This window comes from Acomys minous, assembly GCF_964271855.1.
Source record: "Acomys minous genome assembly, chromosome: 10".
NCBI lineage: Eukaryota > Metazoa > Chordata > Mammalia > Rodentia > Muridae > Acomys > Acomys minous.
Genome location: NC_140491.1, coordinates 44,228,160 through 44,248,625, shown reverse-complemented (window position 1 = coordinate 44,248,625; position 20,466 = coordinate 44,228,160). Strand labels below are relative to the sequence as shown.

The window sequence follows — 20,466 nt, the reverse complement described above, 5'->3', positions numbered from 1 at the left end:
ATTCGGAATCACAGGACTTGTTTTGTGACATTGCGCAGGGGAATTTCTGAACAAGTACCTCCAACTGCTCTTTCCGTTATAGACCAGAGCTTACTTTGTTGCATGGCTAATCCCGCTGTGGTATAAAAATAAAAAGGCTGGAGAAAATGGTAGGGGTGCAGGCAGCAAACAGAGAGAAGTAAGGCACTTGAGGGTGATATTGCTGGGGTTTGGTTTCTTGTGGTCAGACGCAATATTGTACTTATCAACTCATTCATATTCATTTATACCCATGATGGTTTGTTGGGATTTTAGTGTGCTTTCATAAAGGACTACAGGAACGGGTGTCAGGATAAATGTAAAATGTAAAAAGGAGGAGAAAAATACAGTAGCAACGAGAAAGGAAACAAAGACTTCATGCTACTCTGCTGGGCTCCACTTGCAATTCCCACATTTAGCTCTGAATATTCAAAATAACCCGTGTAAAGAAGGAAATCTAATGACTCACAGTTCCTTTAGGATGCGACACAAATTGTTTGCTAAAGTATTGGGGTTCTTAAATATAGCATCAGTTGGGATTTATTGAGAAAGTGGTCTCGTGCTGTGAAATACTCTGAAGAGCTTTATAATAAAATCCTATCATTTGATAACACGGCAGTGAATTCTTCATGTAGCCTCCTGGTGAGGCACTCATACATGAGCCTAACAAAGTAAGGGAAACAAAGTACACCAACCCTCAAAGCAAAGTTAACTTGAGAAAATGGTTTAGTTTTCTGTCTGTCTGGACCTGACCCTTTCTATCGTATGTTTTTCTCTGCACATAGTTTTTTCGCCCGAGCCTCCTTCTTTATCATAAAGTGTGATGCCATATCACTTCAGCACTAGGATACCTATAACAATCGACAGCTAAGTGGGAGACAGAGGAGCATGGTGACTGTGATGTCACATGTGTGAAAGACATGATGGTTATGTTTGACAAAAGCCGTTGAGAACAAAGAGCCTGGCACACACCAGTTTAACGGCAGGAGCACGTTTGCCCTTGGTTACTGATACTGGACTGGGGGTAGGCAGAGCAACCAGGAGACATCTCCTGAGTGGCTTGGACATGACTCCTCAGAGGGACAGGGCATGAAGCTCACATCTCAATTTGTTGTTCACAGGAATAACCCTGTACAGCCACCCGTATGGAGGGGCCTTACTGAATGAAGACAAGATGTAAGTTGATGGAATGCTAGGGAAGCGCCTAGAAGAAAACCTCTGACTCTCTGAGGAGTGATTTTGAGGCCACTTCAACATTTACTTCGGGAGAGACATTGGCCCAGATGGCTTTAAGAGGGGAAGTGCAATGGGTGTGCAGAAAATGGGTGAAAATATTACTCAGTTGTGTTTGTTTTTTTGTAAAAGAAATTGTTTTTCATAAAAAGGAATTGTTCCTGTAGCCTATGAGCAGCACACATTCCAGGAAGATTATTCAGGTTAACAACGTAAACGTGCCATTCACATAGGTAAGGATGCGGAGCGCGTGATGTAGCTCACAGTCCACAGGAAGTGCAGATGGAGATGGACATTGTTGTCGCAGGGGCATTTGGGCCTATAATTGAATGTCAGGTGTCAACATCTTACTGCTAAATACACTGTTTCTTCCCTCATTCTCTCCCTCGCCTCTCTTCTGTTCCATGTACCTAACAACCATTTAGGTAAAAATCAATGATAAAATATTACTTATATAATTCTCTGGCCTGCCAAGTGGAGAACATATATCTTGATGGGTACTCTCATTAAATGAACAAGACATTACGGTCTTGTGGTGGGTTTCAGTTTGCCTTTTTGTCCATACTGTTTTTGGAGTCCTTCCCCCAACCCTCTCTGACACCTGTCCACAGTTCTGGGACAGGCTAGTTGATGGCTGCTATAAAACAAGGGGTGTTGGAAGGAAGGCGTAGCCTGATGGGCAGTGTGTGGTGCGACCTTTCCTCACGTCAGACACCTAAAAGATGGCTTGTGCCCACTTGTCCCCAGAGATGGACAGAATGGACAGTGGCAATGCTTGATTGCAACAGAAGCTTCTTTCAGATCCCCAGCTACATCCAAGAGAGTGCATGGAATGATGATGGGGATATGTGGCCATTTCAAAAGCATTTCGTCTTCCCAGCATCTGAATTTGGACAAGTGCCAGAGAGGCGATCGACCTTACAAATGCCCCTCCCTGTTGGGTTAGGCTGTGCAGCAAGTTAGTTCAATGTCAGGAAGGACCACAACGGCTGGATGATGCTCTGGGATGTTCACCAGTTAACTGGGAGTCAGACTCCATGGTCAAGAGTAGGTTGAGATAGGAAGACGCTGAAATGCTTTTCAGCTTCATGTATGTCTATTTCAGTCTCTGTTTTGGGTCCTGTAACCACTGTAACAATAGCCACATCTTCAAAGGCACTTGAGGTGCTTGAGTGAGGGAGAGATTCCACACATCGTGGGCAGTGTGCCTGGTCCTTCTCCTCCCCAAGTATTAATAACAGAAGGAACTTCTGGCTTCTATGACATCTGATGAGCTGTTATGTTATCCTTTGTCCACAGCCTGGAAAGCATCCGCCAGTGTGGTGTCGCCCTCTGTATTGTCCTAGGATTCTCCATCCTGTCAGCATCGATTGGTAGCTCTGTGGTGAGGGACAGAGTGACTGGAGCTAAAAGGTTGCAACATATAAGTGGCCTTGGCCACAGAACATATTGGATAATTAACTTCCTGTATGACATGGTAGGATTTGGGAATATGCTTCTTATATGGATATGGAGGTGGAAGGGCCCAAGCCCCATGGGGCAGTCCAGAAGTGAAGTACTCATTCTATTGGCTGAGAGCTCCCTGTCAGGTTTCCTTCACTAGGCACCATCAGGCATTGAGCGTTGCTTCATGAAGGGAAGGCTCAGGAATCATGGGCTGGAGAATGAGAAGGCTCAGGAGTCATGGGCTGGAGAACTCTGAAATAAAAGACCCTCCTGGTTTCTTCTTAGGGAGGAAATGAATGAATAACAACTTTCACTGTCCTCTTTCAAAGGGCTGGAAGGTATGATAATAAAAACTATTAGAAATGATTTCTCATCTGTATCCATAACCTCTGCCCACAGTGTGAGTACCTCCCAGTTGTGGTAGCAGGTATCAGAATTTCCCGTAGTCTGAAAGTCGTTAGACTTCGTCTCCTTTTCTTCCAGTGACAGTAGCAGTTGCTGCCTAGAGTTTAGGGCAGATATTTTCAATGCATGGACTCTGCATTAATGCTCTTGCACAACCACCACTTATGCCATCACTATGGAGTAGAGCTGTCATCTTTGTACAAGTGAAATATATGTGCATTCGCACTCCCATAGAGATGATTTATTCTATGCTGGAGAGAATCCCATGTGAGCAGAAGGCAGGGCAGGCCTGAAACTCACTGAGAGCCTTCCGCTCATCAGCTTCTGGCCATCTGTGTTGCTTTACACAGAACCGATGTGTTAGCAAGTTGCTCTTAAACAACGTTTACTCCTTTGAATGGGCTTAGAACTCAACTGATATTGTTTGCGTTTGATCCTGCAATCTAGATGTTTTAAAAAATATAACTTATTGCCGGGCGTGGTGGTGCACGCCTTTAATCCCAGCACTCGGGAGGCAGAGGCAGGCGGATCTTTGTGAGGTCGTGGCCAGCTTGGACTACAAAGTGAGTCCAGGACAGTCAAGGCTACACAGAGAAACCTTGTCTCGAAAAACCAAAAATAAATAAATAAATAAATAAATAAATAAATATATAACTTATTTGAGTCATCCCTGTGATGATACCTCAATATTTCAGGAGTCAGTTGCATGAGATGCCAAGTACTTTCTGTTGACCCTAAAGATGATTCATAAATCTCAAGACAGAAAAGTGCTGGTTCCTCAAAGGCTTTATCTTTATTAAGCCATGCCCCTTCATAGGAAGGCGGTGGCTCCTCCAGAATGTTGCTTCTGGCTGACAGAACCCCACTTCAGTACCTCCCACTCACTTCTGTCTTTAGTACCACAGTCTCAAGCATCTGTGCTCCCCAACATTTTCCAGCCATTGGTCCCAGCGAAAGGGAAGAATGTGCCAACAGAGGGTAGGGGCACAAAGAGTGCCACACTCAAGACACTGAAGAGAAACAAACCCATAAAAACCTGGGGCTTCCTCTCCTTCTGTGCTTTACTATATTATTACCGCCTATATTATTGCCAATACTGAATGTGGCCGTCCATGCCATGTGTAGACTTGGGGTTTAAGGGCAGAAAGGGCTCTTTGATTATTGGCTGACTCTTCTACATTTACTCAATCATTTTATGTTAATTCTGTTTGATGACTCAATCAGTGAATGCTTTTGAGGATCTGTTATGGGTCAGGGTGTATGCAAGATTGCTGAGGACCAAACATTAGTGTCCTCCAACATTCAGTCTTCAAACTTATTCTGCAGTTTGATAGTATCAGGAAGTGATGTCTTCAGGAAAATGATTAGATCAAGAGGCTGTAGCCTTCATGAGAGGTTTAGTACCTTTATAAAAGCGACCTCAGAGAACTCTCTATGCCTTCCACCATGTGACAAAACCAAGAGCGTGCACCTTTTTTACATTGAAAAGTAGGTATTCACTATCTACTAAATCTGTTACTGTCCTGGTCTTAGATTTCTCAGCCTCCAGAGCTGTGAGCAATAGATCCACGCTGTTGTTTGTCAGCCAGCCAGCCTATTTTCTGTTTCACCCACTCAATGGACTGAATGTTAGTCCTAAATATATGAGTAAATTAGAGTAGATCTGTTTCCTATTAGAGTTCACAAGTCTTATTGGAAGAAACAGAAAGCAAATATACTAGATATAACTGATTCATGACTAAATCATTTTCAAGAAGGAAAGAGGATAGTGGGGTAAAGGTAATTTTAATTCAGGAAGATAGAGTAATAAATTAAATTTTAGCAGCGATCTGAAGACCAAAAAAGACTTAGCCACGTGGGTTATTCTAAAGAAACGCTCGCTCTACAGTCAGCAAACTCAAAGAAATAGCTAGGTTTAGGAGTGCCCAAGCAGGGCCTGGGGATGCTGTTGTCTGTATACTCTTTGAAGGAAAAGATACAGACAAAGCAGAGCAGGGGAGATCCACCCCTCAAGCCCCTAAATCCCCCCTCATATGTGTGTGTCCCCGTGTGTGTCCCCGTGTGTGTGTGTGTGTGTGCATGTGTGTGTGTGGTTTTGTTTTGGGGACAGTATCTGGGTTCATAGGTTCTTCCCAAGGGAGCTAGGCTTACATGACCCTGGTAAGATCTGGAGCCTGCCCCGCCCCCCCTCCAAAGTACCATAAGCCATGACCTGAAGTGTAGTCATATTCTGAAGATCTGGGTGATTAGCTCGGCATTTTGGAGGAACACAGATAAGCCCATAACAATGACTCAGCAACAATGAGCTCTAAAACTCTTTTAATATGCAAAGCAGGAGCTAGGTTTCCCTAGAGTTTGAATGGAGATTGCAGAGTAAGTGGAGAATGATTAATACCCCTATCCAATGCAGCCCATCTCCCTTTCTCTTTCCAGCTCTTCTACTTGGTTTCCGTCTGCCTGTGTGTCGCCATTATAGCTGCCTTCCAGTTAACAGCTTTCACTTTCCGTGAGAACTTGCTGGCCACAGCCCTCCTGCTGGCACTTTTCGGGTATGTGATGAGAAACACGGCTGCGGAATTATGGTTTGTTTTCTGAGACAGAAAACCCTCAGGATGGCTTTGAACCTGCTGTTGGCTTCATGACTTCCTCTCTTCTCCAGCAATTACGTTACTTCTACAAGGGATGCTGAGCAAACAAGCTGCAGCAGGATGATGAGTGCCCTGTAGAGGAGGGAAAGGTCGCCACGGTCATAATGAAGATGGCCTTGGTCCTGTCTAAGAAAGGCCCTCAAGCTGTTTGACAAACTTGTGCAGTGGGAAATGGATTCTCTGTTATTCTCACTTTGACATTAATCGTGGGCTCAAATACATAATCCAGCTAGCTCTGAAATTGCATTTGTGGAAGTTCTCTTGTGAAGCTGTCCAGCATATTTTTTTCCTCTCCTATAATATTAGTAGCCTGGGAGTATTTTGTATGACTCCTATCACTTTTTTTCCTCAGAGGAAAAAAATAGTAAAAGTAGAAAAGTCATTGCAGAAATCCTCAATTATACACACTGGATGCTTGGGACTGCTCCCTCAATGGTACCTGTCTGGCAGAGAAATAATGTACTAAGATTTTTAAAAAAGCAATCCACTCAGACTTAATCCAAAGGCTATAACTAAGGGGGAATTTTACTTATTTTGTTATCAGCCCAGCTATCCTGAATTCTTCAAAGTATCTAATTAGGGGACAGAGTTTTGCCTAAACAAATGTATATACATCATCAGATGGATGGATAGCGGGATAGATGAATGGACAGGTGGGAAAATATGGAAGGAAACCAGTTCTTATGGGAATATTGATGATGCCGCTTGCCCTGTGGCCTCGTTACTATTAATTTCCACCTAAACCGTACTTTTTTCCCTGTACAGTGCCAATATTGTTGTTAAAATTTAAATGAGATAGTCTCTGTAAACATCAGGAACAACTGCAGAGCGATTACATTAATTTTAGCTATTATTATTATCTTATACAATTATCTTATTCATAGTGATAATCATGTGATCACTAAAAGAATGCTTGTGGAACACGGTATTATACTCAATCGGAAAGTTATGAGCTCATATATAAAGGGCTGTATGATTGTACCCTGTTCTTAGTACCTTATTTCAGCTTATTAATCTCATTTACTGGTTATGTGTTATTGCATTTCATTGTAGCATGTGTAAAATAGGCCATGCTATAAAATTACGTTTGAATTTTAGAGGACCAGACTTCAAAAATGATGACCAAATTTGGATGACGTTCAAAAATGTAATCCTATAAAATGTGTTTTCAGAAAATATTTTCTTGGTTAAGATAGAAAAATCTATGCTCATAACTAAGCATTTCTGGGGATTTCTGGAGAATCATAATCTATGGATGCGCAATGTCTCCCAAAGGTGATATACATCCTTGTCTTAGTTGCTGTTCTGTTGCTGTGAGGAGACACCAGAACCAAGGCAAAGTGTAAAATAAAGCTCTGTCAGCACACACCTTTTATCCAAGCACTCAGGAGGCAGAGGCTGGGGAAATGTCTCTGTGAGTTGGAGGCCAGCTTGGTTTACACAGTGAGTTTCAGGGCAGCCAAGGCTATGTAGAGAGCTTTCTCATTAAAAATACAAAGATTAAAAAAAATAAGGAATTTCATTGGGGGTTTTCTTACAGTTTTAGAGGGTTAGTCCATTATCCATCAGGACAGGGAGTGTGGCAGCAGGCATAGTGCTCTGTGTGTGTGTGTGTGTGCGCGTGTGCGTGAGAGAGAGAGAGAGAGAGAGAGAGAGAGAGAGAGAGAGAGAGAGAGAGAGAGCACGAGAATAATTGATAGGTTTTTAAAACATCAAAGGCCACCCCTAGCGACACACCTCCTCCAACAAGGCTCCATCTAACCCAACAAGGTCACACCTCCTAATGTTTCCTCAAGGATTCTCCTAACCTGGGACCAAGCTTTCAAATATGAGCCTATGGTGGGCATTCTCGTTCAACCACCACGTTCTTGAGAAGATTTCTTACATGACTGGGCCTGAGAAGATGGTGAAAATACAGATATTTGAAATCTGGGTATTCCCAAAGAGAAAAAGGCTAAGAGGTGAAAAAGTGACATGTTATGACTCAGAGGACTTAAGAGGTTGATTTTTAGTCATTGCTATCGATGTAATTCTGAAACCTGTAACCCACCACTCTAAGACCCTTAGTCTTGGCAGCCAGTTTCAGGCGCCAGCTGTCTCTGAATTTAGAGAGCAGAGTGATTGTTCCTCCTCCTCCTCCTCCTCCCTGAACCCCTGAGTTCAGGAACCTAAATGAAAAATCTAAGAAAGCCAACTCCCAGGAAGCGCGGAAACCTAAAACCACTTTCAGACTCGAAACAAAGCTATTGATTGAGCTGGTGTCTGAGAGATAAGGAAACCAAGTCTTATGAAAGTTAGAACAGAAATACCCAGCAATAATTTGTCTTTCTACCAAGGAAAATGGGTATTTAAACTCTGACAGGGCAGGAGGCAGAATTAGCATCAAAAAAGAGGGAAGAATCCCGGAAGTTGTTGACCTGGTGAGAGGATACAGCTCTAGGCCAGCTTGAGCTGCGTAAGCAGGGCCTGTCAGATGACAGAAAGAGGGAAAAAGAGAGACACAGAGAGAGAGAGACCGACAAAGACAGAGAGACAGAGAAATAGACAAAGAGACACAGAGAAACAGAGCTAGAGAGACAGAGCCAAAGCCAAAGATGGACAGAGACAGACAGACTGGGATAGAGAGACAGAGGCATAAATGAGAGACAGAGGCAGAGAGAGACACATACAGGATAGTGAACCACACTTAGAGAGACAGAGGCAGAGAGGAGAGAGAGACAACGTGAACAAATCATGCTGGTCACAATGGCAAACATCTCAGAGCCTCAGAACACAAAGACAGAAAGGCCAGCATTGAGACCACCTATTAAGACCTTTTCTAAAAAAAATCTCAACTAATCAAAACAAATCAAGAAAGCAACACTAAAAGTATCTAAAATAAAAGATGGACAACTTATATATAAAAAAAATGTAAAGCTGAGGACATATTTGGTGTGTGTTTAGTTGTAAAGGATTGTAAAAAATAAGAGCACAGTCTCCTGTTTGTTCTCCAGGGAGATTCACACAGCAGAAGGAAGGGGCCAATTGTCAGGAGAAGAATATGGTATGTTCTCATAAATTTCAGAATGCCTGAGAAGAGTATACCGACCTCCAGTGAATTATACAATCATTAAAATGATGAGTTGTATTTTAATAAAAGAGTAGAGAGTGTTAAAAGCCACAGTAGGTTTCATATAAAGTAAATTATGCTCTGTAAGTCAATTTAAATTTTCCCTTAAAAATTAGAAAAGGCAACGGTGGGGGCTGGATCTGCCAGTATGTTAATTTCAACCAAGCGTTTGAAAGGAAAATAATGAAAATGTAGTTTAAAAAAATCATGGAATCATCGCTGGTGGAAAAAGCAGCTCAAAGATTCATTAATGCAGGAAAAGAAATCTCCAGGGGTGTCATTTAAGACTATGTCTTTGTCTCTGAGTCTTTTTTCTTAGACAATGCTTTGATCAACTTGTCAAATATTTGAAGGACATAACCCGGTATGAGGGCCTTATATAAAGATTCTATGTAATCTCCAGTGGAGTGGAGACCAGTGGTGATGTGGTAATTACTCCCTCAGGTATATATAGCTCAGGGAGTCCAGGCTGACAGTGGGGGTGTGGGGTGCAGGGTGCAGTGTGTGGGGGAAGCATTGTGAGGCCTCTGTGTTTTGTGCCTTGCAAACCAGCTGTATCAGGTATATCATGAGGGGCTGCCCTCCCAATTCCTCTAGCTCCCACATTTTCAAGTTGAACAGAGAGAGCTGCCTGGATGCCATATTTTTACAAGGAACAACAACAACAACAACAACAACAACAACAACAACAACAACAACAAGGCTGGCACTTTGGTAGTTCTAAGTATACCAGGATGATATACTTAAAAGTCTGCCTGAATAAAATGACACAAGTTGTCTTATAATGTTCCAGAATTTTGAGTTTGAGCCAATAGTTTTAAGACACACACACACACACACACACACACACACACACACACACACACACACACAAATTTGACAGAAATTAAAACAGGCCTAAAATTTGACACAGAAGCTTCTACTGTTGCTTAGCTGTGTTTCAGTTGTAGGAATAATTTGACTCCTGTCCGCCTGCTCTTTCCTTTCCTTCATTTTGTCCTCATCGTTGACCCAGCGGCCCTTGAACTGTTTATCCTCCTGCTGTACAATCGAGATCTAGAACTGTAGCTGTGTGTCCCTGTGCCTGGTTCCCAGTTCCTGAAAGCAGTCACGTGATGAGGGATGACAGCTGAGTTTCGCCCTGGAAAGGGCAGGAGGAAGCATGTGTTGGATTAGGGATGAGATTTGATTCTGTCTGTTAGTACCTTATTTTAGATAGGACTAGTCATATTTAGCAGCAGTAGCCAGCGATGGCTCGCTCACCTCTTTGGCAGTTATTTTGACTTTACTTAATTATTTTACATAGCAAATATTTTTTAGAGAAAGTTGCTTTGAAGTATTTGTCTCCAACATGTGCCCCACAAAATGTTCCTCATGATCACATTACGAGGCAGACTGCTACTGAGTGACATTTCGCAGATACTATGTGGCCTTATTTGTCATACTCCACACATTTTCCCAAGTACAAGAATTTATCTTTTAACTCAGGGGTGTTCTCTAGTATAACAAATTTTATATGACCAAATGTTATCTTAAATCCCCCCTCCCCGTTTTGAAATCTCATAATTTTCAGAGTTAGTTAACATGTGAGGGAACTCTCGGGCATTTAAAAGGTACTGCACTGTCTCATGCTAAACGCTCGCCACAGGAAATATCGACAGGTCTACTCCAGGTGTGCAGAGAACACTCAGAATAGATGAGTCTTTACATAGGTGTCGCCTCTACCTGTATTTGGGATGTTGTTCAAAGTGCAGGAATCCTTTGACAGGGTACATTAAACTGACTGCATTTTCCTGTCACAAGAGAAAGCCGAGGGAAGTTGTCCTTGAACTGAAAGCTGGCGTTAGGAAGAACAGTGAAAAGGAGGGAAGCAGAGCCTTGGCTGTGAGGCTAGTGGAGTAGCTTCTTGGATCTCATGACCACTGGTAAGCCTCAGTACTTAGCATTTTTTGTTGCTACTCAGCCTTGGGCCTGCTCAGATGGGGTTCCATGGGCAACTTTACCGATAGGCCCGCAGCAGAAGATTAATCATGGTGTCAACCTTACTATGGACACCCTGACTAAGAGCTACAGATCCCACATGGGAGAATAGGAGAAGGAAAAAGGACCCGGTACAAGTGACAGCACAAGAAGCTTCCAGTTCTTATTTTTATGTCCTTTATGAAAAGATTCTCTGAGTATTGTTATATTCTTGGTATCTTCCAATTCCCACTATAATCAGAGGACATTATTCTTGCAATAGGCTTGAGAGGTAGAGGACCTACTACTGAGGTAATTAGAAAAAGCCCAGTGGGAAAGCACAAACACCCATGAGACTTTTCCTTCACCTTGCAGTGTCTTTGGAGACCCCGAAAATATTTTTTCTATTGCAGACAATTATGCGTATTACACATGGAAAAAAAACCCTGACCATTCTAAATAGCATTGCACTTGTACATCAGTTCAGCTGTGATATAAATAAATGTTTCAGGAAAGTAAAAATACTACTTTTTCTGATTTTTAGATATGCAATGATTCCGTGGATGTATCTGATCTCCAGAATCTTTTCCAGTTCAGACGTGGCCTTCATCTCCTACATTTCCTTGAACTTCATCTTTGGCTTGTGCACCATGCTGATGACCACCATGCCCCGGCTCTTGGCCATCATTTCCAAAGCCCCGGTGAGTCACTGGCAGTGGCCCATTTCCAAAGGTGCCGGAGACTGGGGGTATGGGCAAGCCCACTACTTGGTTTGTTACCACCATGCCAAAATGGCTGACCCACGCAACTTAAAGGAGGATGGTTTTATTTTGGCTCCCCGTCTCAGAGGACGTTCACTCTTAATTTAGGGCCTGGAAAAAGCATGTGTGGGAGGAGGCTGTTCACATGGTGAGTACAAAGAACAGCCTGGGATCTAGTATACTCTTCAGAAGTCTGCTTTCAGTGACTTACCTTCTCCACCCAAAGTCTTAAACATTCAGGTTTGCAGAATGCCTCAACATAGTGCCGTCACCCGAGAAACAAAGGCTCAGCAGTAATGATCAATTGTAAAGTCTGCTGCAGTGGTACAGAAGCTGCTCCACCCTCAGGGCAGGCCCACATAGGTTTTCACTGTTCATTCCCAATGTCCTTCTCAGGGCTCCTCAGATGTTGACTTACTGATGGCGGAGGCATGAATATAATGAAATATGTCTTGCCAAAGTGACGCTGAACCCTGGCTTAAAATTATAAGTAAGGCAGACCACAGCCTTGTCCACACTCACACAATGGCAAGACTGAAGAAGGATGTGTGTGACTTAGTGCACTGTGTTTCCACGTGTTAAAGAAACACAATGCCCTGGGGACGCCCTGTTCACCCAGTGAGGGAAATGCCTAGCAGGCATTAGGGTCAAGCTGAAATCCACTCTGTCTGTATAGCCTATTCATTTGCTCTACCCTGGCTCCTTAATGAGGCTGTCCTCGCCCATGGTTCCTGCTTTACCCTTCTGTCAGTCACTCATCGTGCCCATTGTGACTGGTGGGATCAGCTTCAGACTCTGTCCTCTCCTTAGCTCTCATATTTCAGTCCTTCCTTTTTTATGTTCTTTATTCTCACTGCTGAGAACATTATGCTCAATAAGACACTTTGCTGTTCTCATACTCTCTCATGGCTCAATAGTTCCCAGGTGCTGAAACCACAGTCTGAAGAATTTACCTGGGAGAAGTATAGTGCTTCTAGGAGAAGGATATGCTGATATTCCCATTTCCAGTGAGGGGGGGGGGACTGAGTCCTGCCCCATTGGGACAGGTTCACACCTTGTAGCTGGGTTCCAGACTTCGTAGACTCTTGAATGATGGCCAACATTATCTCCTATTATTGTGCCTTATGTTTGTGTAGAAGCAATGGAGGGTGTAAATATCCATTTTGCATTCAATGAGGGCAGTGATCTCTTTCAGTGATTTTTTTTTTGTTTTTTACAGATTGAGCTTGACACTAATCTGTATTAATATTCTGAGCCTTTAAATAGACAACTTGCTGAACAATTAATTGGCTTTAACTTGAGGAGAATATTGAGATGAGCAGAAGAGGCATAGAGGCCCGGCTCCATTCCATTGATTCCTAATGTGACCTGGGTTGTTGAAGATGCTGTAAACTGTGGTAGGAAGGAAACCAGAGCCAATACAGATGCAACTGGGAGAAACCAGCAGCCAGGGTAGCTCTGTGAGAAGTAGGTTAACAGAGGGAGGATAAGCTAGCTCCAAAAGGAAAAGGATTGTGAATCACTTCGAACTAAAGAGGAGGCTAGCCAGGAATGTTTTCATCTAGGAGGGTCTAACAACATGGTGGATGACAAGGCGCTGCTATCTCCAATTACAGATAGCATTCGCCTTTAAAAACCGACAGGCAATGGGTGTTTCCTGGAAGAAATAATTTGAGTGACTCACCAGTTAAGAATGGAGGACATTTGTCTGGACTTGCTTTGATCTTTCCTTCCTCTGCTCCTTCTTATGATACTGTTTGCTAAAGACATTTGACATTATTTAAGTACTTATTCTAATCAATATCAAATGTCCATTGCCATGTTAAAAAAGCATTATGAACTTGTAAAATTAAATAAAAGGTATCAAGGATGTTAACTGGGCTTTCAGGTCATAAGCTAGCACAGCCAGTATTAACAACTGTCGATGCAGCCTAGAGTGTCAATGTGACTGTTTTTCTTATTTCTAAAATACTGTTGAAGAATGATACATCTTGGGCAGTTAGACAAGACCGGGCATGTATTTCTCTCCCACAAATCAAGATCTCTGCTTCAAGCACAAAAAAATGTTACCAGATTTAAAATCACAGTTTCTGTTTCTCTATGTTTTAATATGCCTCAATAGCCACTCCTTTGAACTCAAACAATTGATTTGTCGACCTATGAATTTTTGTGTGTTATTTTTGATAAGTCAGCATTCACATAGCACATAGTCTTTGTTAGTACTTGTGTAAAAATCACTGCCGATTCTTTAAGATGAGTTATAAAAGTACTGATGTCACCAAACCCTGTCATTAATTATCAGTTCCCAAGTTCAAAGCTGCCTATCCCAGATATCACTAGTAACAGAAACACTAATTAACATACACATAGATAAATGTGCCTTTAGATGTAGTTTTTCCAGAGAGTCCTCTTGGAGACTTTCAGACAGTGGCTATTTTATGCATTCACACAGAAGAAAAAGTCAGAGATGTAGCTCGTGGGTCATTCTCGTCCCATAATTTAATTTAATATAATGAAATTTACTAATTTCATTGTAGAGATTCTTCCTTCTGTCTTCATTTACCCAAAACTACCTTCCAAAGGCCTGACTTTCTAATCCACCTTATTGAGGATAAAAAAAAATCAACATAAACATCTTGGGAGTGGTACAGATGTTTCACCCATATTATTCTGCCCTTGGGCTCCCAAGACCCATGGCTTTCTCAGGTAAAAATTCCAAGCTCATTCTGTCATAGTAGCTCCAAATTTTTCACTTACTGTGGCCTCAATTCTAAAGCATAAGGCCTACTATGTAATCTACAAACTTAATTAGATTCAGATGTGGCTGAGACTCAAAAATATAGGACTTTTCTTTCTTTTTTTTAATAAATATTTATTTATATATGTAGTGTTTTGCCTACATGTATGTTTGCATGCCAGAAGAGGGCACCAGATCTCATTATATATGGTTATGAACCACCTTGTGATTGCTAGGAATTGAACTCAGAACCTTTGGAAGAGCAGCCAATGCTCTCATCTTCTGAGCCATCTCTCCAGCCCTCAAAATGTATTCCATCTCAACATCTCTCCAGCTGTGAGCTGGTACAATCAAATATGCGGGGCAGGTATAGGGCACAAATTTCCACTCCAAAAGGGAGAAGAGAAAGAGAGGGACAAAAGATTCCGTCAAGCAATACCTAGTAAGACACACATAGAACAGGACCTCAGGATTAATCCTATCCAGGTCCATGGCTGTTTGAGGGTGTCTCTGAGTCAGAGTGATAGGGAAGACTGGACCTATAGCCCTAACCAAGGGCAACAGGAAGGTATTGATATGTGTTATTAAAAGGGAATAGCTTTTAATTTCATCCTTTTCCCCCTTCACTGTGCAGAATTTGCAGAAAATCTACAATGTCCTCAAGTGGGTTTTTACCATTTTCCCTCAATTCTGCCTGGGTCAAGGTCTCATAGAACTCTGTTATAACCAGATCAAATACGATCTGACACACAACTTTGGCATCGATTCTTACGTGAGTCCCTTTGAGATGAATTTCTTGGGCTGGATCTTCGTGGAGTTGACCCTGCAGGGCACCGTTCTTCTTCTCTTGAGGATTTTGTTACATGGAGACTCTCTGAGCTGGTCAAGGTAGGTACTGAAGAGCTCATGGGTAATGCCTCCGACTCCTGTGTCAAGATCGAGGGAACAGCCACCTGGAGCTTATGAGATAAAGGGATGTGCCAGATGGGCATTATTACGAATGCTTCTAATAAGTTAAAGATTCATGTTTCTTTTTTTAGTGGATAAGTACAAATCACCAACTAAATGGGAAGAATTTAGAAAGAGAAGACTCCAACCTTTAAAATAATCCTTTCAATGATTCGGTTGTCTCAATTTACTTCCCACTTTGACATTGCTCAGTGGAAGTAAATTTGGTTGACACCATAAAGTAATTTATTTTTATAACTAAGTGACATTAATTCCTAGAGTCAGGAAGGTATACGACTGTAGTGCAGGCACCACGAGCCTTTGCCAAATGCAGTCTTCTTGTCTCCGTCAAATGAAGGCGCTGAGAATGGTGTGTGTAGATATATAGATGCGCCTGGGGGATTGAAAGCGCGCGCGCGCGCGCGCGCACACACACACACACACACACACACACACACACACACACACACACATGCACACACAGAGTTGGATTTAAGGTATCTTTGCAAAGATTCTAAAATTTTATCAGGTAAGGCTCAGTGGTAAAGAGAGTGACTGCTCAAAATGGTTTCTCTACTTTAGCAGCCTCAAGGGTGTTATGTAAAGAGATTTCAAGAAACGACTGAAAAGAAAACAATTCTTACAAAGGGATCGCCCAAAAATACCCAAGGCTTCCATGGTGGTCCACAAGCATCTGTATCTCTGGGGCATCTGACATCCTCTTCTGACCTCCAAAGGCACCAGGCACACATATGTGCGCAGACATACATGCACACAAAACACCACCACCCCAAATAAACAAACAAGCAAACAAACAAATAATATTTAAAAGATACATTTGGAATCTACAAGGCAGTTTGTCTTCATGTGCAGGTCTGCATGGCTGCTCACCCTCCACCACTGAATACGCTGATCCTCCCTCTGTCTGTGGCCCTTTGATTCCTGCTTCAGACAGAGATTCTGTCCACCCGCACCTCTCTCGTTATATCTTTATGTTCTTCTGAGACAGTCTCGCAAAGGGAGGATGCTTTAAGGAAAATCGATTACTACCGTGTTAGTAACCATCTGTTAGAGACTATAAAGCTTTGTTATTAATATTTTTGGGCGATCCCTTTGTAAGAATTGTTTTCTTTTCAGTCGTTTCTTGAAATCTCTTTACTTAACACCCTTGAGGCTGCTAAAGTAGAGAAACCATTTTGAATACAAATCCCGAAACTCTTCTGAGTTTGGCTGTGATTATTCTGGAATTTGCAGATTTCCCATAGCTGGCTGACTCTGGAGTAGACTCCTGGACACCTTTTAAGTGTAATTGCTTCTTTGATAATCCTTAATACTTCGATCTGTTTAAAACCCGCAGTGGAGAATCCCTCTGGCAGCTTCCAAGTTTCTCAGTTCTTCAACGGTATCAAAAGAATTTTCTTCAACGAGAAGACTTTTTGCGTTACTTTTACTTCACAGAGGATATGAGTTGGGCTCTCCTTTAGAACAGTGTCTTTGATACCCACAGCAAATAGCCATTGTGTTACGTTATGTTACGTTGATGTGAAGGGCAAGGATCAGATCACTGTCTCTCCTTCTGCTCCCTTATGACTCACTGTCACAATGAGTGTGCTCCTGTCAGTCGGCTGTTTAAATCCAAATAGAACCCAGTAACTAATCAGTGCTGAACATGAGTAACCAAGGTTATCAGCAAGTCCTTCCTAGGGAAAATTATACCAGTCCTAGCTAAAAGTTGGAGGAGTATAGGAAGAGCCTGTCCCTTCATGGGAATCAGATAACACCTACCCTTTCCACCTGAACCATAAATTACCAGCATGTGGCTGGGCACTAGCATAAAACCCACTTCACTGCACTCCTCTAAATTGAGTAGGCTTCTGCCTGCATGCCTCTGCTGCCTTAAGATGACAGGTCTCCATTTGCACGCATCCCTGGCCTGACACCAGCCCACAGAGGTGTGTGTGGGGGGGTAGTCTTGCCTCTATTCACTGCAGTCTGGAGCTTGGCTGTGCTCCCTGAGTCCTTATGCAGGCAGAGGTGGGATAGCCGTATAGTCCAGATGCCAGCTGTGATGAATTATCAGGACGGCCCTACAGTGCGTACGGCCTGCCTGCATCCTTCTTCTGTTGCACTGTGATTGGTGGATGGCTGAGCAGGGGTGGAAGGATTAGGACCTTGCTTTGTTTGGGGGTTGGCCAACAAGGTTTTGGTTGTCCTCCTCCTATCAGAGTAAGGGGTGGAGATAAAAACATGGTACCTGATCCCTCCCTGGTGCACCAAGTTGCTTAGTTTTAGTCATGGGATCTACAGACATGCATAATTTTTTCCAGGTGATTCTCATGCAGAGAGGATGGAAATCTTGGGTGCAGACTTCTAAGATATAAGGAGAGGATAAAGGGCTGATGGTGGCATCTTTAGAAAGGCAAACAGTAGTCAAGCCGAAAGGTATAAGTTGATGGAGTTTTTCATAAAATGAATCAACTCATTCAATCCTTTTTTAGGTTGCTAAATTCAATGCTCACCTCAACATCTGCTCCTCAGTAACTAACCTCTAGATAGATGCCACTCTAATTTTTATCTATTTTGATTCATTTTATGTCTTCAAATATTATGTAAATGAAAGCTGACCACTCTGAGGATTCAACTCTCTTTTCTCATCAGTATTTTGTGTGCAGTGAGTGACAGTTTTGTAAAATAGTGATTTCCGATGTGGAAAAATAACACAGACTATGTCATTGGGATGGCTGAGGGCTGACAGTGGATGGATGCTTTCTCTTAGCTATAATACTCTTTTGTTTTGAAATAACTTCAGAATTATAAAAAAAATGTAAAAAAGGCTCCTGTCCTCATGAATAGATGATTAAGTGGTGTAGAATAACATATCACACTGAAAACAAGGAAATCGAGATGAGCATCATATGGACACTGTGTTGGTTAGTACTTCATCACTAAAATGCAGGTGCATCATAGTCTAGTGGAGAAATGAAAATTTGCTTGAAAGTTAAAAATATCTCAATGGAAACCTAATGAGGACCTGGCAGCCAGGACTGAGAGCCAGCCACTTAGATATGACGGCCAGTTACATATGCTGGCTAGAGTTATGTCCATCTGCAAACACCTGTTGGACAGAATATGCAGGATATACAAAAGCTGTCCAACTCATACTATAAATTGGGGTAATTTTTACCAATATACCTGTGGAAGTTGATATTTTATATTAATGTGATCACTACTTTTGGTACTTAGCACAAAGGCTACCATGACTTTGTTATTCTCCAGATTAAAAGCTGCCTCTAGCATTGACATTTCTCAGGGTCTCCGGTAAAAAGTGCATATCCTTTGATTGTGGAAAGGAAGTTGACGTTTCCTGGTAATCAGGATGATGCAGGCAAGATGCTCTGACAGCAGATGCTACTCAGGTCTGAGGGCTCTGCCTTCTGTCTTCACAGGTGTCACATGGGGACTATGCCAGGACTGTCCCCGATGGAAATTAACTCTCTCTTTATCTTCCCAGGGGCCACTCTGTCCCGCAGGGCACAGTCAAGTCTGCTAAGGACATAGATGTTGAAAGGGAAGAAGCGAGGGTGCTTGAAGGAAGGACTGGAGGAGACATTCTGGTGTTGCACAACCTCAGTAAAATGTACCGAAGTTTTTTCAGGGGCAAGACCACTGCTGTGCGTGACATTAGCCTGGGCATACCACGAGGCGAGGTAACACAGCCGCAGCTTTTACCCCCTTTTCCCTCAAAAAGCAGCCTCCATCTTCCAGAGATTCCTCCAGTGTCACAGAGGCAAAGCTGGAGACAGGGTCTTAGCATAGTGAACATTTGTCAATTGATTGAAAATTTATTTTGTTTCATGATTCTTTAAAGTTTACGTAACTAAGGAGTTTTAAGAATGGTTTGACTTTAGACTGACTTTTTATTGCGTTCAAATACTTTTTAAAACCCAGTTAAAGCTGAAACTCACTTTTTTCCCACTTACTTGGCATGCAATTTTTCTTGAGTTCCAGGTTAAATCCACGTAGACCAGTAGTTTCCAACCTTGCTAACATGCGGCCTTTAATACAATTCCTTATGTTGCGGTGACTCCCAATCATAAAATTATTTTTGTTGCTACCTCATAACTGCTGTTTTGCTGCTGTTATTAATTGCAATGTAAATATATGATATGCAGTATGTGTGATATGCAAACCCCCACACACACACAAAGGGGTCGAGACACGCAGGGTGAGAACTGTTGCTCTAGAAGAATGGTATTCTTCTATGTGCATGCCACAGCAGCTGTGGAGGAACCTTTAATGGGAACTGACAGAAGTCATATAAACTGACTCTTATTTGGACTCAATGCACAAAGGGAAATCAATTCTGAGAATGATTACCTTTAATTAATGGTTAGAATTGGAGGCACAGCTGCCGTGTGCATGGCCCAGCGTCCAGAGAAACCTAGTGGTTATCTGGCCATCTCATTGCCAGCCATCAGCTATACCGTCCTGCTGAGCAGACAATCCAGATACGAGTACCCCAGGATACATAGCGGCCTCGAGCCCCGTCTAAAGCAATCTAGGAGTGACCTAGATTGAGATCGCGATTTCTAGGATAATGGACAAAAGGATTGATTTTTAATTATTGTTTCTATTGGCTTTTGTTTTTGTTTTTTGCCAGTTGGCTTTGTGATGTTACCTTATTGAATTTTGAATTAAAATTAAATAAATTTAAATCAATATTAGTTTCTTTGCTATCTATTCATGGCTGTTTAGAGAGAGAGAGAGAGGGAGAGAGAGAGAGAGAGAGAGAGAGAGAGAGAGAGAGAGAGAATGAGAAAATGGGAGGGAGGAAGGAAGGAAGAAAGGAAGGAAGAAAAAAAGAAAGGAACCTAGAACTAGGCAGCTGCTTTTTATCTTTGAAGTTCCCTTTGGGCTGCTTGTTGTTAGTGTAACAGTCAACTGAAGAAGAGGAAAGGCTGAGTCTCCATTGTCTTCATTGCTGGTGCACTTCAAGAGAAGGCATGCTGGGAAGCTGCTCATGCCATGGCCAGATGCTAAAAAGACAGAAAAGGGAAGGACCAAGTTCCAATAGCCTGTAGGAGCTTAATCATTGAGCAAACATGGCCAACTAGACACACCCCCTTAGGTAATCCCAACTCCAGTGGCCACAACTGTAGCACATGGGGCTCTGGTCTCTTTCCTGGGATTTTATGAGCTGCA

The 20,466-nt window shown here is 42.4% G+C and overlaps 1 protein-coding gene across 1 annotated transcript in view; it reads left to right on the top strand.

Moving 5' to 3' along the window:
* Window positions 1-20,466, top strand: part of ABCA13 (ATP binding cassette subfamily A member 13) — a 418,312-nt gene that overhangs the window by 306,947 nt on the left and 90,899 nt on the right. The window contains exons 49-54 of the mRNA XM_084798070.1: window positions 1,140-1,194; window positions 2,551-2,728; window positions 5,536-5,651; window positions 11,363-11,519; window positions 14,951-15,204; window positions 18,776-18,971. Of these exons, the coding sequence (XP_084654196.1) occupies window positions 1,140-1,194; window positions 2,551-2,728; window positions 5,536-5,651; window positions 11,363-11,519; window positions 14,951-15,204; window positions 18,776-18,971 (956 nt within the window). The remainder of the gene's footprint in view (window positions 1-1,139; window positions 1,195-2,550; window positions 2,729-5,535; window positions 5,652-11,362; window positions 11,520-14,950; window positions 15,205-18,775; window positions 18,972-20,466) is intronic.